The sequence below is a fragment of the Mus musculus genome, chromosome 13 (assembly GCF_000001635.26).
Source record: "Mus musculus strain C57BL/6J chromosome 13, GRCm38.p6 C57BL/6J".
Taxonomy (NCBI): Eukaryota; Metazoa; Chordata; class Mammalia; order Rodentia; family Muridae; genus Mus; species Mus musculus.
In genome coordinates this window covers 76,724,122-76,742,451 of record NC_000079.6, presented here as the reverse complement: position 1 = coordinate 76,742,451, position 18,330 = coordinate 76,724,122, and the positions used below count along the sequence as shown (strand labels likewise).

Here is an 18,330-nt window from a genome sequence, read left to right as displayed (position 1 = left end):
ACTGATTTGGATCCTTGCCCCAGATCAGTGAGGTGACATAATCTGCTGTGTAAGCTAAACAGTGTCTGGGGCTTAGTTACAAGCATCATGGAGACTTAATATCAAGGCTGAGAATGGAATCTTGTTTTGTGATTTTTTTTTTTAAAAAAAGAAATGATCCACTTAAATAGCAGCAGAAAAGGCAGAGCTAATAAGTTCAGAGTTAAAGATGGAGAACATAAGATAGAAATGAAACCCAGAGGTTTTGGAAATAACAGTATAAGGAGATTTTAAAAATCTCATTGAGATGAGACATGGCCCTGGTTGAATGATTCAAAGATGCTCTTGGGCATGGGAGAAGAGCTTCTGGAAGCTCCATGTTGATGCTCAGGGACAGCCTTAAAGGGATGGTATTAGAGGGTATTAACAATAAACTAGTAACTAAATGTGCATAATGCAGTTACAGAAGAGACACAAGTGGATGACAGAGCTCATGATGAAGTCACAAAAGATTAAATTCTGATGATATTTAAAGCAAATCCCATGGAAATTTTATATTCTTTTTATTTCAATCAAAAGCAGAGTTAAAGTTAGAAAACCTCATATTTTTCAAAGAAATGCAAATGGGTATTTGCTGTAGATAATATGCTAGACATGTTGTTTGTGATCTCTGTAACAAAATAAATAGCAATGACTGTTTCCTGTATGGCTTCTAGATATGCTGCTTATGGTCACTTTAATAAGAGTAAACATTTTATGAGCAAAAATGGAGCAGAAGAGAAGCTCATCTTCCAGAGTGAAACGAAGAACCTCTCTACACTTCCTGTAGCAAACTATCAGTCCTTGGAAGGGGATCTATAACTTCAGTGCTCAAAACCTGAAGAAACGTGTCCCTGCAAAGAACAGCTTCAAAGGCATGCTTTCAAAAGTATAAGATTCAGTGAAGACGTAAAAGATTTGTTGAGATGGCCTCAAATTAAGTCAGTAAAGAAAGAAAGTGAAAACATCTATCTGGGATGCAGACTTAAGAGCCAGCATTCTGAGTTCACATTCAACTTTCCAAATAACTACACAGAACAAAAATACATGAATATTAATATTAAAGTATTTCAACATTACCCTCCAAAAGAAAGACTGCACAGAGAAGTGAAATCCAAACACTTCATTTTCTGAGAGTTCCTAAAAACAAACAAATATTTAGCTAAATTTTGCGATGTTTTCAAGAATACGTAATTATTATCAAAATCAAAACAAAGCAAATCAATATAAACTGAAAGGCAAAAATCATATATGCAGACATATGTATTTGGAAACTATAGATTCTTCTTTGAATAGATGACTCTGTCTTCTTCATGCCCTACATCAGTGACAACAAAGTGGGATGGTGCTTCCGTGCTTTACCTCTTTGTTCTTAATGCTCATTAATATCTCAGACTGATGTTCATAACAGAAAAAATAAGTAGTTAAAAACATTGAAAGATTTAAAATTAGGTAGATAACATTGTTTCTTTTAGTAAAACAATTGTGCTAATCATAGTCTATGAGATTGCTTTAAAATACAGAAGCAAGCCCGGTGTAGTGGCACACGCCTTTAATCCCAGCACTCAGGAGGCAGAGGCAGGCGGATTTCTGAGTTTGAGCCCAACCTGGTCTACAAAGTGAGTTCCAGGACAGCCAGGACTACACAGAGAAACCCTGTCTCGAAAAACAAAAACAAAAACAAACACAAACAAATATAAAAACCAGAAGCAGACATCTTACTAATAAAACATGTTAAATTCTGTTCAAAAATGTCTTAAGATTCCTAGTATGATACAATAAATGCAATGCATATGATTTCATTAATTTGAGCTCTGAGCTACATCCCCAGCCCTAGTTACATATTTTTAAAAAGATTATGATAAATCTTATGTTACATATCAATTCTTATTTATTTATTTATTTATTCATTTAATGTGTGTATGCCTGTGTGTGTGTGTGTGTGTGTGTGTGTGTGTGTGTGTGTGTGTGTGTGTGTGTGTGTGTGTGTGTTGTGTCAGGAGTCAGTAATTTTCCTGTCATCTTACAAGATCTGGGAATTGATATCTGGTCATAAGGCCTATAGGAAAGTGCTTTAATCCATTGAACTATCTCTTTTGCTCATTATCTTACTATTTAACTTAAAGAATCTTCTTGATTTTAGAGAAGTTAAATGTTTACTTTTTAATTTTTATTTCTCTTCACTCTGATTTATAAATATTTAAGACAATGAACAGCTTAGTAGAATGTGAAACACCATTTTAAATATCACATTGCAATATCATATTTGAACAATTAAGTATGGGACCTTAGTGGTATAAGTGGTTTCATATATAAGTTGAGGTAATATAAAAAATTATATATCCAAGTAAGTTTCAATCTTAAGGCATAATGTGTTAACTAAATGGAGATGAAAGATTTACCTCTAAATCCAGCATAAAGCAAATACTTCAAAGTAGCATGAACGCATATAAAGGTTTAGGTAGTGTCATGTGACCGACTGAAGTGGTGCTAAGATTGAACTTTCTAGTCTTTCTAGTCTTCCTCAGTTAATTGGTGTTGGCTCAATATACAAAGAAAAAGTGATATTTATGCATTTATGGTTAGGGTGTTTTAATGCTGAAGACTTAGGCTTGAGAAGTACAGCCTATTCCCCGGCCTGTACTTTTTATGCCATGTCTAATTAGTTCTATCACTCATCAGTTACAACTTATAGTTCATTTTATAACCCACATTCTCATGTAAATTTAGGCCTTTATTTCAAGTGAAACAGTTTAATTTCCATGTGGCTTCTAGTGCCATTTATTGCTGTGAATTAATATGAAATTTATAATAGACCAACCCAGGAGTAGTTAATAATAATGGCAACAACAATACAAACAAAAACAATAACAAAAATAATAGCAGCAACAACATTAATAGTAACAAAAATAATCATCAACACTAATAACAGTAAAAAATAAAAACAATAACAATAAAAACAGTAAATGCAACAATAAAAAGTAACAACAACAATCAGAATAATAAGCACGACAACAATAACAATAACACAAGCAATAACAATGAAATACTGTGGTGGTGATGAGTTCTAAACAAATGTACTGATTTTACTTTGGAGAGCACAAACCCACTGTGAATTCTGGAGAAACCTTGGGTCAAATCATTCTGCACACAGTAAGTACCACTTCAGTGTCCAGCAAGACGAGAGATCACAAAGCAAGAGAAAGCAGCAGTAGGAAATTGCTAAATAATAAATCTACATTTAAAGAAAACTAAATATTAGTCTGCAAACTTCGAATACCCAAGGTACAATTCACAGACCACATGAAGTTCAAGAAGAAGGAAGACCAAAGTGTGGGTGCTTCATAGCTTCTTAGAAGGGTGAATAAAATACTCATGGGAGAAAATATGGAGACAAAGTGTAGAGCAGAGCCTGAAGGAAAGACCATCCAGAGACTGCCCTCCTGGGGATCCATCCCATACACAGCCACCAAACCTAGGCACTATTGCAGATACCAGGAAGTGCTTGCTGTCAGAAGCCTGATATGAGAGCATCCACTTCTGAATCTTCCAGGCACTGGCATAGCCTCACAAGAGATAGCTATATCAGGGTCCTGTGAAGATTATATGCCCCATTACAGGGAATGCCAGGGCCAGGAAGCAGGAGTGGGTAGGTTGGGAAGCAGGGAAGGGGGAGGGTATAGGGGACTTTCGGGATAGCATTTGAAATGTAAATAAAGAAAATATATATAAAAAAACTTTGAAGAAGAAAGAAGAAGAAGAAGAAGAAGAAGAAGAAGAAGAAGAAGAAGAAGAAGAAGAAGAAGAAGAAGAAGAAGAAGCAGCAGCAGCAGCAGCAGCAGCAGCAGCAGCAGCAGCAGCTTGATACGGCAGTCTCCTGAGAGACTCTGCCAGAGTCTGACAAATACAGAGGTAGATGCTTGCAGTCAACTATTTGACGGAGTTCAGGTGTCCCTAATGGGGGAGTTGGGGAAAGGACTGAAGGAGCTGAGGGGGTTTACAGTTCTATGGAGGGAGCAACAGTGTCAACTGGCCAGATCTCCCCCCCACCCCAGAGTTCCCAAGGACTGGACCACCAAGCAAAGATTACATATGGAGGGACCCATGACACTGGCCACATGTGTCAGAGGATGGCCTTGTTGGACATCAGTGGGAGATGAGGCCCTTGGGCCGGAAGGTGTTCGAGGACCCAGTGTAGGGGAATGGGAGGGCAGGGAGGCGGGAGTGGGTGGGTGGGGAAACACCCTCATAGAAGCTAGGGCAGGGAGGATAGGGTAGGGAGTTTTGGGGTTTGAACCTGGAAAGGGGATAACATTTAAAATGTAAATAAGAAAATATCCAATGCAAAAAGAGAAAGAAAATTGAACAAACATTAAAAGACAATCATCAGAATTATCCTGAATAATGAATGGTTTCTATTGAGATTTCCAATTTATCATCTTACCAAGAATCATTGGTAAATAATACAAATAGTTACGTCTATTTTTGCCAAAGTATATTTGAACTATAAGTAAATTTCTCTTCAAAGATGAAAAATAAAACTTCAAGTCTAAAACTTAATCATATTTTTAAAATGAAAAATACAGTTTTTAATAAAAATAGGAGTAAAGTGCATGTTTTCCTTAAAAAATAACTATGATGCTAATTTTCAGACTGTACATAAAAGAAATCACAAAAATCTTTTAAGATTTTGTTATCAGAATAAGGATTAACAGTCAACCTTTTATCTAAAGTGATATTTTAAAATTAGATTAGTATACAGATTTTAAAATTCATGGGGTTGGAGAAATGGCTCAGAGGTTAAGAGCACTGACTGCTTTTTTAGAGGTCCTAAGTTCAATTTCCAGCAACCTCCTAGATGGTGGCTCACAGCCATAAGGGAATCTGATGCCCTCTACTGCTGTGTCTGAAGACAGCTATAGTGTACTCATACATAAAATAAATAAATCTTTAAAAAAGACATAATTTATTTTATTATAATGTGGGAACCCTTCAAAAATCAAAATAATCACAAAAGAGAAATTTTAACCTGTAACCCTAAAATTCAAGGGTTAGAATCAAGTCAGCCATCTAGATTACATGAACCTGTTTTAATATGTACGAGCACAATTTCTTATCATAGGCGCTATTTTGGTAATTTAAGTGATTGGAAAATTATTTCATATGCAAATCAGTTGTACAATGTTTCCTGATCAGAAAATCTTTGTTTATGAAAGTCAGGATCATGGGATGGTTCCATCTTAGCAAAAATAAATAAATAAAATAAAATAAAATTAGAACATTGACTAAGCCTTTGAAATACCATGTCAACTAGGCTTTTGAAAATAAAGCCCCTATAAAATATGAATTATTTATTTTCATTTGAGTATTTAAAGTACTTAAAACGAATAAAACTATCTCTCTATCTATCATCTTTGTATCTACCATCCATCCATCCATATACCTACCTACCAACCTATCATCTTCCATTATGATTCAATACACATCTATGTGGCAACGTTCTACTCCATTAGTTGGATATATTAGTTTCCCCTTTTAAATCAGCTCAGAGAGGATCATGGGGAAACTGGTTGGTATTCTGTTGACATATCCAGGAAGCAAAGGTCAATTGGCAGTCATGCAATAAACATCTTAGACTTGGGATGCAAGCTTGGTGAGTTCCCTCTTGTGCTCAGGATTACATGCTATCCCCTGACTTTATACCAGATCATCCATATTTGCTCCAGAAAGAGCCATGAAAGCACTCAAATAAATGTAATGTCATGGTTATTGCAAATCTCAATCATTATGAATTAATGTACATACAATCTAATTTTATGTCTATGATGAAATAGTGTAAAAACATCAAAGAAATTATTTCAATATAAGATCTAACTATGTACTTTGAGGAATAATCAAATATAATGCTAATATATATTTATAAAGTAAATAAACAGTAAATCTAAAAAAACCAAGATCCAAATACATGCTGTATAGTAGAACTCCTTATTGCTGTTCACCATTTGTTTACTGTTTCATTTTAGAACCTCAAAACAATAAATTCTGAATATTATTTTATAGTATTTCTAAAAAGGGATGGAAATAAAAATTTTGCAAAAGTAAGGAATTTTAAATAAATGTTTGCTTCCATAAAAACATTATGTCCAGACATAAGCACAAGACTATCAGTGGTACGCTAAAACTGAGAATCTCCTACCAATAGTTCTCATTTTTACAACCCTTGTTCTCTTCTTTAAAATCACCTGTTTATCAGCATATGAGGTCTTAGTAGAAAGAACCTGATAATAGTTAACTAATATTTTTTTCATTATGTCTGACTGTGTGTGATACTTAAAATGTGTTAATCTATTTCTGTCCCCTTACTTAAAGCATTTACAAGTCACTTTTAATATGTCATGCAAGGTACCAGTTTAACTATGCCCTGCAGTCTTACAGAGCTCAGTGTTCCCTAGTTTCAATTAATGATATCTTTGCCAGAAGTCTTATTAAAATTGCTCCATTCAACCAATGGATAAAGTGTTTCATATTTCATTAAAATCATGCTAAGTGATTATAGTAAAACCTTTATAAGAAGATATATTGCTAAAAGAGATGTAGGCTGTAAAATAACAGAAGATCTAGTAGTGAGATACCACCACAATACATTACATTATCCAAAGGACCTAATCTTAAAGAAAATAATTAAAAATTTTAAAGATTTTGACAAGTATATCTTTATATGATTACACTATAATTTTCTTTTCTTTTAGATAATGTTTTGTTTTATTTCTTAAAAATTTCATACATGTAGCAATGTATTTTGATCATTGCCAACCTCCACCACTTATATCCAGTTGTTCCCAGAAGCCATCAAATGTCCCTCCCAACTAATTGTCCTGTTTATATTCAGTTGGTTGGTTTTTTACTTAATATCTCACAAACTCCAATTACTATTGGCCATATGTGAAAGGGTGTGACCATTCACTGAGGTGTGAGCAACCTATCAGAAGCCACATACACACACAAAAAAATGAATCTCACTCAGAAGTCATCAACTGTCAATAGCACTTCAGCTAGACATGAGGCCTTGGCCATAATATTTATTTGGACAATTGAAGTAATTTATTGAAAACATGTATGCTTTTTACATAAGATAAGGTCTTGCTGTGTGCTACAGGCTGACTTGAAGCCATGATTCTACCTCATCTACAAGAATGCTTAGGAGTACCTTGCTTATTATTATTCATCCTAACCACAGATAAACTATAACCTCTCTCTTCTGGGTTAAAACATGGGCACATGCAGTACTGAATAAACTTCAAGCCACTTGAGAGAGACAATTATTTTACTATTTCACTTTCATTTCTTTTGTTTGACTGTACACACACACGCATGCACGCACACACGTATATATATATCTTCTGAGCTCATGGAATTTTCTTGATTAATAATTTAACCTTAAATAAATTATCAATGATAGGCTTCTTCTAAAGAATAAAGTATTGAAGCAACTCAAAGCATTACAATTTCTCTGCCAAGATGTATTTTGTCACATAAATGTAGCTCTTTGGCCTGGATAATTACCTACTTGCCTGAGTTTAGGAAGACATTAATTTTTTTCTTCTTAAAATAACACTTCTATTCCAGACAAGTGTGAGAGATAATTTAAACTGTGAATGATGGAAAGTGGAGTTGGTAGACATAATGAGTCTATTGGTGGATGTTACTACACCCAGAAAAGGAGATATTGTGAGATTTACTCTTTACTGATTGGCATGCAATAAAAATCTAGCCCATGTTTTATATCTTGCTCTGCACAGGTCCATGTAGGTACATTTTCCATCCTCGATATAATGTGATATCAGCTGTACTCACAATGATAGAGAAACTTGTTTTGAATAATATTTATGAGGCCCCATGTCCTCAGGAATATGGTTCTATTCTTCAGTAGTAAATACTGTCCCACAACATATGAGTAGCACAAATATTTCCATGACAGAATTTATTACTTGCAGACCTGTGTTAGCCAAACATGAATTAAAAGCTCACCACATAAAATGAACATACTGAAATGACCAACAGATATTTAGATGATGGGAAATTCTATGAGCTATTTCACCTCATACATAAGGGAAATGTTTGTGTGACAAAAGGATGATCATCTTAGTACTTTCCTGTCTGCATCTATATTTAGATTTCTTCTGAAAGAAACCAAGACAAGACAGAAAAGCTCTGAGCCACAGATAACTGGAAATAGCAACATCTGGCTATGTGCAAATCTTTACTGGGAAGGTTTGACTCTCAGATTTTTTTTTTTTGGTGCTCAAAGAAAAGCTTCATATTAAAGACCTGCCTGAGGATAAGAGGAGATTTCATTCACATAAACTGAGAATCCAGAGAAGGAAAAAAAATTTTTATGTATAGGAAAATACAATGGTGAGCATAGTTACATAGTATGAAAAAACCTAACTACTAAAAACATCAATACTTGTATTTTAGTATAGCTTAAGCATGTTTTTTCTAAAATCAAAAGGAGTCTCCTTATAAGACAAAGATTTTGAGGGGAAGAGTAAGAAGGAGAGTATATTTCAGTAAGGCAGCAACATATCCTAAACTCACCTACCCTGCATACTTACCCCTCAGTTCTAAGAAGCAGCTGCCTGGAGGAAAGGACTCAGTGACAGTATCAATTGGCAGGGGGTCGGGGGGGGAGGGGTTGAATACCAGTGAAATAAGTAATAATTAGAAATGTAAAGTTTTCAATGGACTTTTTAAAAAAAATAACACTATCTCGTGAATACGAAAAGTGTTTTAGGGAATAGTAAAAATTTGAATGAATTACCAAGTATTCATTATATTCTCATAGGAAAAAAAAAACAAGATGAGTGAACTAATTCTAACTCAGTTGGCACTTTGAATTTCTATAAAAAATGTACCAAATTTAAAAATCCCTTAGTCTAATATTAACACTGTACAAAATATAACCTGTCAAGTACTTAAGAGAGTTGTGAAGTAGACACAGGCATTTTGCATCTATAGTGGCAAACCTCCAAAGTTTAAATTAATAATTAAGTATAAAGTACTAAGAAGTTTAAATATAAAATAAAGGAAATAATATATGTATTATTCAGTTAAATTTTTATAGGTTCAAGGAAATTATGTGGATTTATTTGTACTGTATTATTAAGATTATTTTAAAGAAGTTAAATGTCTTAGACTCTATCTATCATCTATCTATCTATCAATCTACCTATCTACCTACCAACTTATCTTCCTGAATATATGTTAGAATAGGTCTTCTTCTTGAGCCCAAGCTGGACTTCCTTCACCCTCTTAAGTGCTGAGATCTCAGGTGGCTGTCAATATACACAGTCAAAGCAACACTTCTATTCTCTCTTTCATATTTCAATAAAATAGATTATTCATACTAATTAATTCCAAATACTATATAATATCTAGTCCTAGTTAAACTCATTTGAAAGAGGTAATTCTGCTAACTGTGGGTTAGCAGGGTTTTACACAAATATATCATCATAGAAACACAGGATGAGGAAAGTCTTACACATATTTTAAAATCAACATTCTTTTAATATATTATTAGTTCTGAAGCACAGTTCCAAAGGCAAACAATACAACATTTCTTTAAAAGTCTTTGAAGCTTTATTTTGCTTAATGAGACCACAGTGAATTCCAGAAAATATTCAGCAACTTTCTCCAGTATGTGCCTTTTGAGTCCTGGTCTTTTGGTGAATTATCTCTTTGTTGTCAGCAGTCTAAGAACTGGAAAGTAGCTAACTGTACATAAGAAGTACTTCATAAAGCAGATGAAGACACCATAGCAAACATAAAACAGTACTTTTATACATATTTTCTTAATTCCCCCCCAAAAGGGAAGATGATGAAATTGAATAACAAGTAACAGCATGATTTGATCAGAATGGAAAAAGAAAGATTGCCAATGTTCCAGGGTCTAAAAAAATCAGAATTATTAAAAGCAATATTGACCTTTTAAGTAAAATTTTGAATAAATGTCAGTTTTACCAAGGAAATCTGATTTGTTTCAAAGCACAGTCATATAAAAGTTCAGTTTCATCTTGATATTTCGTTCAAGAGTGGTACTATCACCAAAGGTACTAAAAGCTTAATATGTGCCTTACATATCTTTAGACGGATATGGAAAGCTCTTGTTCTGGGAGTGAGATGAGGTACTGAGGGAGAATTGTCCTCAAGGAGCCATGACAGAACATATGAGTTTAAAAAGTCCATACTCAATTTTCCATGAAACAAAACAGAATGTTTATGGCCCTCTGTCTGGAGTTGTCCCTGCCCCAGTTCATCACTTCCATTCTGGAGCAGAGTGATTTTGTAGACCCTGTTGTGCACATAGTAGAGACTGGATGCTGCGAATGAGGCTGGAGAGTGATTGGAGGACAGCAAGAGAATGGTCTGAGTGCTCTGCACCAGTGAGGTTCCTATGACTTAGAAAGCATTGCATGATTTGCTTAAAGATTATGAGGAGGGAAAAAAGAGCAACTGGCAATGATGAAACTTTGTGGTACAGCTTGGAAGGGGATGGGAAGGATTTGGAAAAGCAGCTAACAGTCTTCTCAACAAGGAAAGCTGAAGATCACATGCTAAGAATTACCTTACTGGATCTTTTCCAACTCTTCCTCATTAGCATTGTCTGTAAATGAAATAAAGTATTTCATTATCTTTCATCCAGTACCGAACAGGGCAGCCATTGATTTTAGGGGAAGTGTAGTATTAGTTGGTCCTTTTAATAACAAATTATTTCTAGCAACAACTATACAAGAGGAGACTGCTTTACACACACACACACACACACATATGAAGGGGGGAGTGGAGGGGGAGGGAGGGGAAGGGAGAGGGAGGAAGAGAGAGAGGAGAGGGAGAACTTTAACATTCAAGCAGTCTTTCTGGTGAGAGTTCACTTGCATTATTTGTTTGAAGAAATGAGACAATGTATTTTAAGTATAATGGATGACTTGTAATTGGAATTAGTTAATTGTGAATTAATAATACAAATTGAGCTTCATGAAATTGTCCTATTCCTTTAGAATAAAGTTTACATAATTGGGTATATAACATTTTTTTCTTCAACCTACATCTAAAACTGTTGCTTTGGCCACATTCTAGAAACTTAGTTAATTATCAATTATATTGTTTTCTACAATGTTTCCAATTCAGAAAAAGGCTATTTATTAATATTTTTTTACTAAAATGTATCCTCTATAATATTCTGTTTAAGTCATAGTGAGAGGTCAGTTTGGCTAAATGCTTAACCTTCTGGAGAGTTGTTATGAGTGCTTAAGATCACTGGTCTCTTGCTTTATTTGGGGGGGGGGTGTCGATACAGTGTTTCTCTGTATAGCCCTGGCTGTCCTGGAACTCACTTTGTAGACCAGGCTGGCCTCATACTCAGAAATCCACCTGCCTCGGCCTCCCTAGTGCTGGGATTAAAGATGTGCACCACCTCTCTTGCTTTTGTATATATAAAGTAAAGCAGAAAGCCTCCCTAAAATTTAAATAATTCTTCTATTTACTATTAAGCATTTTCCTTAGGTACTTAGACGTAAACATTCTTCTTTGTCCTATCATGTTTTATGGTTGTCTTTAAGACAGAGGACAAGGAAAGTGGGGCGTATTTAGGGTCAAGCTTGCTCTGTGTTAGGGAACAGCTTCAATATCAAGAGCTCTATCACTTACATCAGAACTTCTTATGAAAAGGATTCATTCTAGAAAGCACTCATGCCTCATAAAAATAGATTATAGAAAGTATTTTCACATAAGACCACACCATCTTTGACCTAATGGGGAGGGAATGGAAGGAGGGAATGGAACTATGTAGCAACTTTAGACTAGGAAATAGAAGAATCATAACATTCCCAAAGACACTGCTACATTTCTTTTATTTTTGTCTTTATAAAGTCCATTGACCAAAAACATGAAAGAGTTACAGATTTCCAAATGTTATAAAAATCCTATGCCCTTATTTTCAAGTAGAATCAGGAAACAGCAAAGTACTGTTATCAATACTACAAGAGAGTTAATATTTTCTAAGTGCTAAGATACAATTCATTTTGAAGCAACACATTCAACCTCTGGGTTGGAGAGCTAGACATTGTAGACACAAAATAGACACTTGCTATTGATGTTAGCTGAGTGATTATTATCAGCACCTGATGGTCACTAATAATAATAACACGATCACTACCTTCATATCATCAAAGATTATCTGCAACAAAATTATTCAGTGGTTAGGGATATCCGCAAACGCTCCCCAATCAAGAATCCAATAACCAAGGTTGAATTTTGTCAGAAAATAGAGTCTCAAATGCATTTGAACATAGCAACTCTTGGAGACAATATTTTGAGTCAAAACCAAGTGAAATCAATTAGAATAAAGAGAGACGTTTAAAATATCTTAACTAGTGGTCATTTGTCAGCATCATTAAATATCCAAGGATCCTATAAAATCCATTCTAAAAGAAGTGTTAGGCTATCAAGGGGGTGAGTACATTAAGAAGGGTAGGCGTGGGTTTAATAAAACCCCTCAATTACAGTAATTCAGTAGAAAAGTTAAAAAACAAATGAACTTAATAGACTAACTATTGACATTGCTATCTTTACAAGCTATTAAAGAAGACAGGCTGGGTAATGTTACAGATAAAAGACCAAGAACATTCTAGAAATATAAGGTTTATAATTTGCTCCATGATTGCAACTTCAGCTGAGAAACACGAGTTAGGGTTTGAGGGTGCCAGTCTATGACTATAGCACCATTCCGGTTCTTCATTAACAACTCAACCTTTCTTGAAGCCAACATAAGGATAAGTGGCATAAGAATATAGCCAATGATAAAATTGTAGAAGCAACTGCTTTGAAAAGACTTAAAATATCATTTTAAACTTTCTTTTGTTGTTATAATTTTAGTAGATTATCCTGCTGATATACATACAAAAAAAAGCACAGAACAGATAGTATACACATCTTATAAAACTTACACGTTCAACACTGCATAACTAGATATGTCTTCAAACATTGTACAAAGTTATAAGACATATCAAAATTAAACCAATGTATAAAAATTGTTTTTAACTCATATAGGATGACATAGTATCAATTTACATGTTTCTGAGGACTTTCCAATTTTCAACCTTATCCAGATATTCTGTAGATCTATGTTATCTAAGAGAGTGTGTAACACAAATTAACTCACTTTTATGTCACAAATTCTCCAAGGAAGAAAGCTGTGTATTGAACTCTGCTAGAAAAAGAGCCAGAAAGAACTCAAACACACTGTCAAGCAAAAATACCATGGGACACACATATATGCATTACATACTTTTTCAGATTCAAGACAGGACATGCAGTCAAAACAGAAACAACAGTTGTGCCATGCATTAGAGCCACATGGTGCCATGGAACCTTTGGTTTCTTGTACACACAATGCTGGGGACTCACAAAGAAGTACACATTTATGTTCATATCTGAAAATTTTAAATATACACCCAATCATGTACCCAGTGCAGAAGATTTTAATATTGGCAATGATGAAATACATTTACTCATTGTCCTTCCATACATCTTAAATTGCTATAATTAGATGTTATGTGTTATCAAAGTTTTAATAAGTAGGAAAATAGGTTATTCAACTTATTCTTTGGTTTGACTGATTTCTAGAAGTGGCAATCCATACAAGAAAAAATTATCACAACTGCATTATTCATGGAGTACACTGCTACTATTTAATGGTGCATATGGAACTCACAAAATAACTGAAATCTTAGTGTTTTATAACACTAAGTTGCACGTATTTCCAGTTCTTCTGTTCCTACTTTTATCACACTTTATTATTGTTAATACTCTACTTCCTACTTGATTGTTAACTAGGAAAGCATACTTGTTTAGGCTTTGCAAACTCATCAATTTTTCATTTTAATTCATGTAAAATATTTAGCAAAATTGTATAAACATAGAGATAAGAAATGTGTTGGTATTGACCTAAAGTCTCTATCCCAAAAGCCTAAAATAAATTATTTCTGAGGTAATAAGCAAAAAGAACAGAACTTTTCTTCTCATGTTGTTCTGTTTGGAGGAGCAACTGCACCCTAATCCTGCACTAAACATCAGCCACACTGACAAAGACTGTGAAGCACTCTATCACTAATATTTTAGCTCAATTTCTTTCTGAATAAAAGTTGTTCCTGGGCAATTTGTGAAAGTTCAACATTCCACTTTCAGAGTAGTGGTATGATCTATATTTAAAATAGGAAAATTAAAGTTAAAGATATATTGGATCCCTGATTGTTCTTAAACAAGACAGGTCAAATATATCCCAGACCATACTTTGCTCATACTAGATATATTGCCCAAGGAAGAAAAGAGAAATGCCATGTCTATCTATTGTAGTCAGAATTCTCTGAGGATAATACAGCCAATCACTAAAATACTAATTTTAAGAATCTACCAAAGGAAATTAGATCATTATTTAATCATGATATAATGGTATTTGTAACAACTTCAATGATTTCAATATGAAATTTGGAATAAAATTGACATGAGAATACCTCCTCCTTATAAGATATTGAACATCCACTAGGTATAGGATGCTAGACTTAGTTTTGAAGGGTGTCATTACAAGACCATTTTACAGACTTACACATATACTGTTATATATAACATATAGTAATAAATGTACCATATACATACACCCTTCTTCATGAGAAAAGCATATAGGTCGGAGGTTAGCTGAAATAAAAGCATACTTTCAGCATCACAGGTGACAGTGATAGTAGGTTGGGCTTGAAAGGAAAACTGTGGAGGAGTTTATGTGACTAGAAGTTTCAAGTGAGAGAACATATGATGCGCGCTGGAACACTGCTCATTGGTTTCTTAAATATTGTAGGAATAGATGTAGATTGCTGAACGGTTAAAGGGATAAAGAACTTACAGACCTCTGGGAGATAGGAAAAGCATGCTTTTAAATTCTTATATAAATTACATATATTTATAAACCCTAGATGTTTATATAAGATGTATACATTGTTGCTCAAGTCAGCATATCTATCTCTGGAAACATTTACCATTTGGTGGAAATATGTAAAATCTCTTCTTTTAGCCCTCTAAAATATCTAGTATGTTGTTGGTTTCTATAGTCACCTACTGTGCACCAGCACATCAGAAGCACTTGCTTCAAACTCTAACTTACTCATTGAATAATCTTTGCCCATCCTTTTCTCCCGTTAGTTGGTCCCAGTTTCATGTAATCAGCAATCTACTGTCCAGATCTATGAGATGAACTTCGTTGATTGATTACGTACTCCTTATTTAACTTACTTGTCCAGTTCCATCTGCATTGCTCTAAAGGATAGGACTTCATACTCTTTGGAGATGACTACTTATTCTTGTAATTTTTTTTAAAAAAAATAGATGTTGACTTGTGGTTTTGTTCAGAATCTCAACTTTTAGAAAGTAGTATTGATAAATATAACTGATATAAAGAGCCTGAAAAGGTATAAATAGAACAAATCTTTAGGCCAAATAAGAAGCAAAATCTCAAACATCTCTACATTGATAAGTATACTTAGAAACTCATATTTCTACAAAATATAGGATGTTAGAATAGCTAGAATACCAGATCCCAGTAGACTTTTCCATTTTGTCTATTTTAGCTTTCTGTCCATCCTAACTTGCTCCTTTACTGCAAAGCACATACCTTGCTCTTGAATACAATCATAAGGATTATCTAGGATAGCCACTGTGCTCACTCTTCTCTCTCCCTCCTTGGGTGTGACCAAGGTCAGGATGAGAAGTTCAGGAGTACTCCCAGCCATGACTGACCTGGTCAGCTCTCAAGGCCTTGCTTAACTCTGCCTTAGTGATTTGTTTCTCTGAGGAGAAGGGGTACTGGGGGGGGGGAATTGCATGGAAGTATGTGCCCATCTCCTACATGGGCCACAGAAGAATTCAGCACAGATGGGTACTCTGAAAATAGAAGGCATTAAGTTAGGCTGCAAATGAGGAACACCTGGCAGCAAGGACATCCTTGAAACACAGTCAAAGTAATTTGAGTTATGGCAATAGCTTGACACTTTTTGGGAGAAAATCTTTGTGTCAAAGGTGAATGTGACTGGAGATAAACAATGAAGAGGAAGGAAAAGAAGACAAATTGAATGGTATTGTGATGAATAATTTTTCCATTCTCATTTGATTTTCTTCTCATTCATATGTAAGAAGTCACTGACTGTCACCTCTTGATTGCTATTTTTTTTAATTATAAATGCATTGTGCCTGTGATGTAAATTTGAGCCAGTTGGGAGGTCTTTTCAAGGACTGTTGACAATAAGTAATGTGAGAAATATCCTTGCCAATGCTACCACTTCCCTCTCAATCAGAGGAACTCAATAGTTCCTTTGTCTATCTTGAGAACTAATTCCATCCCTTAAGCTCTCAGGTTGATGAGATCCTTAAAGTGTCCTTCTCTACAGACTATCCATTATCAAATCTCCCAAATAACCAGAAGGGCAGCCACACCATCTAAGCCTTTGGTAATACTATAGGTGGGTGGTCTGGGGAGACACAGGACTTTGGACTAGTTATTTTCATTTATGAAGTGCTGCCCTGAATTAAACTAGCAAAGAAAACCAACACAGGATTAATGTATCACTAAACTGTCTTGACTTGTTTTAACCTCATACAGGCAAACCTGCCAATATCCTTCCACATCACCTCTGAGAACTCTTACTTAGAGCCTCATCATCTTTTAATAGAGTTTTCAACAGTCTCCTAATTTGTCTGCAGATTAATGCATTTTCTACAACGTATGACCAGAGGTAAGTTTTTTTTTCCCTTACAGGCAAATACAATCATGTCATTTTCCCTTTCCAGACCCTGCCATAATTCCTCATTGCTATTTCAATAAAGTTCACAAATCTTACCATGGACAACAGGCTCTCACAGTTTAGGTGTTTGGGCATCTCTCTTTCACTCTGTAGCATGTAGCATGGTGTTTCTCTCTCTCTCTCTCTCTCCCTCTCTCTCTCTCTCTCTCTCTCTCTCTCTCTCTCTCTCTCTCTCTCTTCTCTCTCTCCTCCACCTTAAGTATATTTCTACCAGAGTTTGTTTCCTTTTAGTTCTTATTGTATTTCTTAACTCAGCATTGACTTGACTTCCTTAGAGAATCCTAGACCTACACAGATAGGAACAAATTTCCTGGTTTTGTTTTCACATAAATTTGTCTTTCTTTCATAACACCAAACTAGTTGTCATCTTCTGTTTCTCTCAGTGAGTCACTGGACACAATTTATAATGGGTCCTAAATACTAGCATAGTAGCTGCCTTACCATAAGCACCTGGATTGAATAAAGTAAAAAAAAAAAAATGAAAATTTAAAATGTACTCCTAATAATGGACTGGAAATCTAGAATTTACTTTCTGGCTTGTGCTACTGGCGACTTCTAACTGACAAACTTTCTCTGTAAACGACAGTACTCTTTGAACAAGCTTTTCCTCAGCTGCCCCTCCAAATGCACACGTATACTAAGCTGCACCATGCTACACTCTCCATACAGAGGGTGCTATGTACACTCAGCCACACTGTGTTCTCACAGCAGGTACTATGCAGTAAGATTTTCCTATAAATAGTGTTTTTAAGTAACCACATGAACTATTATAACCATTGTTTAATTTTTAAGGATTTAAAGGATTTCTCCTTAAAGTGGTAAATTTTTTAGGTGACTTAAAAAAAACACCTTCAGTTTTGAAGTTTTTGGGATTCACTAGTTTTACCTATAATCTTGATTAAAATGTCAACAATATCTTTTGATAGATATACAAACTTGAATGATACACAATTTTAAAACAGGTATACAAGTGCTACAGAAGAGTATTTTGGGTAAACCTCTAGCAATTTTACCTAATATAAAAAATGTGTCCAAGCTATAGTATTTTCCAGGTGTATAAATGAATATTGAGCCTAACAAACCAGTTCTGCCAAGTTGTGGCAGAAAGTACACTGATGTGGATCACATCTGATGCTTTTTCAGGTTCCTTCAATAGTGTGGAAGTCACAGCTTCCTCTGTAGCCCTCCTTCACTTCTCATAATAGCATGGTGTACAAGGAAGTAAAAATAGCTAGTGCAGAGATGTGGAAAGTATCACTATGGAAAACCATTGGAATGTGAAGAGGCCACACTTATCCAATAAACACCAGAGAGCAGAAACTCTGTTATAATTTTACCTTGTTTTCCTTGTTATGACCTATTTGGTGACATAGTCAAAGTCATCTTGGATATCTCCATGTGAAATTCC

The 18,330-nt window shown here is 34.8% G+C and overlaps 1 protein-coding gene across 14 annotated transcripts in view; it reads right to left on the bottom strand.

Moving 5' to 3' along the window:
- The window catches only part of Mctp1 (multiple C2 domains, transmembrane 1), a 650,923-nt gene that overhangs the window by 290,833 nt on the left and 341,760 nt on the right, over window positions 1-18,330 (bottom strand). For 5 of the 14 annotated variants that reach the window (XM_006517462.4, XM_006517466.4, XM_006517472.4 and 2 more), the window contains exons 6-8: window positions 13,238-13,285; window positions 10,643-10,681; window positions 1,099-1,158 (exon numbers count right to left, since the gene is read on the bottom strand). The exons of 3 other annotated variants lie outside the window; for them this stretch is intronic. In XM_006517462.4, coding sequence (XP_006517525.3) covers window positions 1,099-1,158; window positions 10,643-10,681; window positions 13,238-13,285 — 147 coding nt within the window. The remainder of the gene's footprint in view (window positions 1-1,098; window positions 1,159-10,642; window positions 10,682-13,237; window positions 13,286-18,330) is intronic. 6 more of the 14 variants (NM_030174.3, XM_030247469.1, NM_001377108.1 and 3 more) reach the window with 3 other exon arrangements.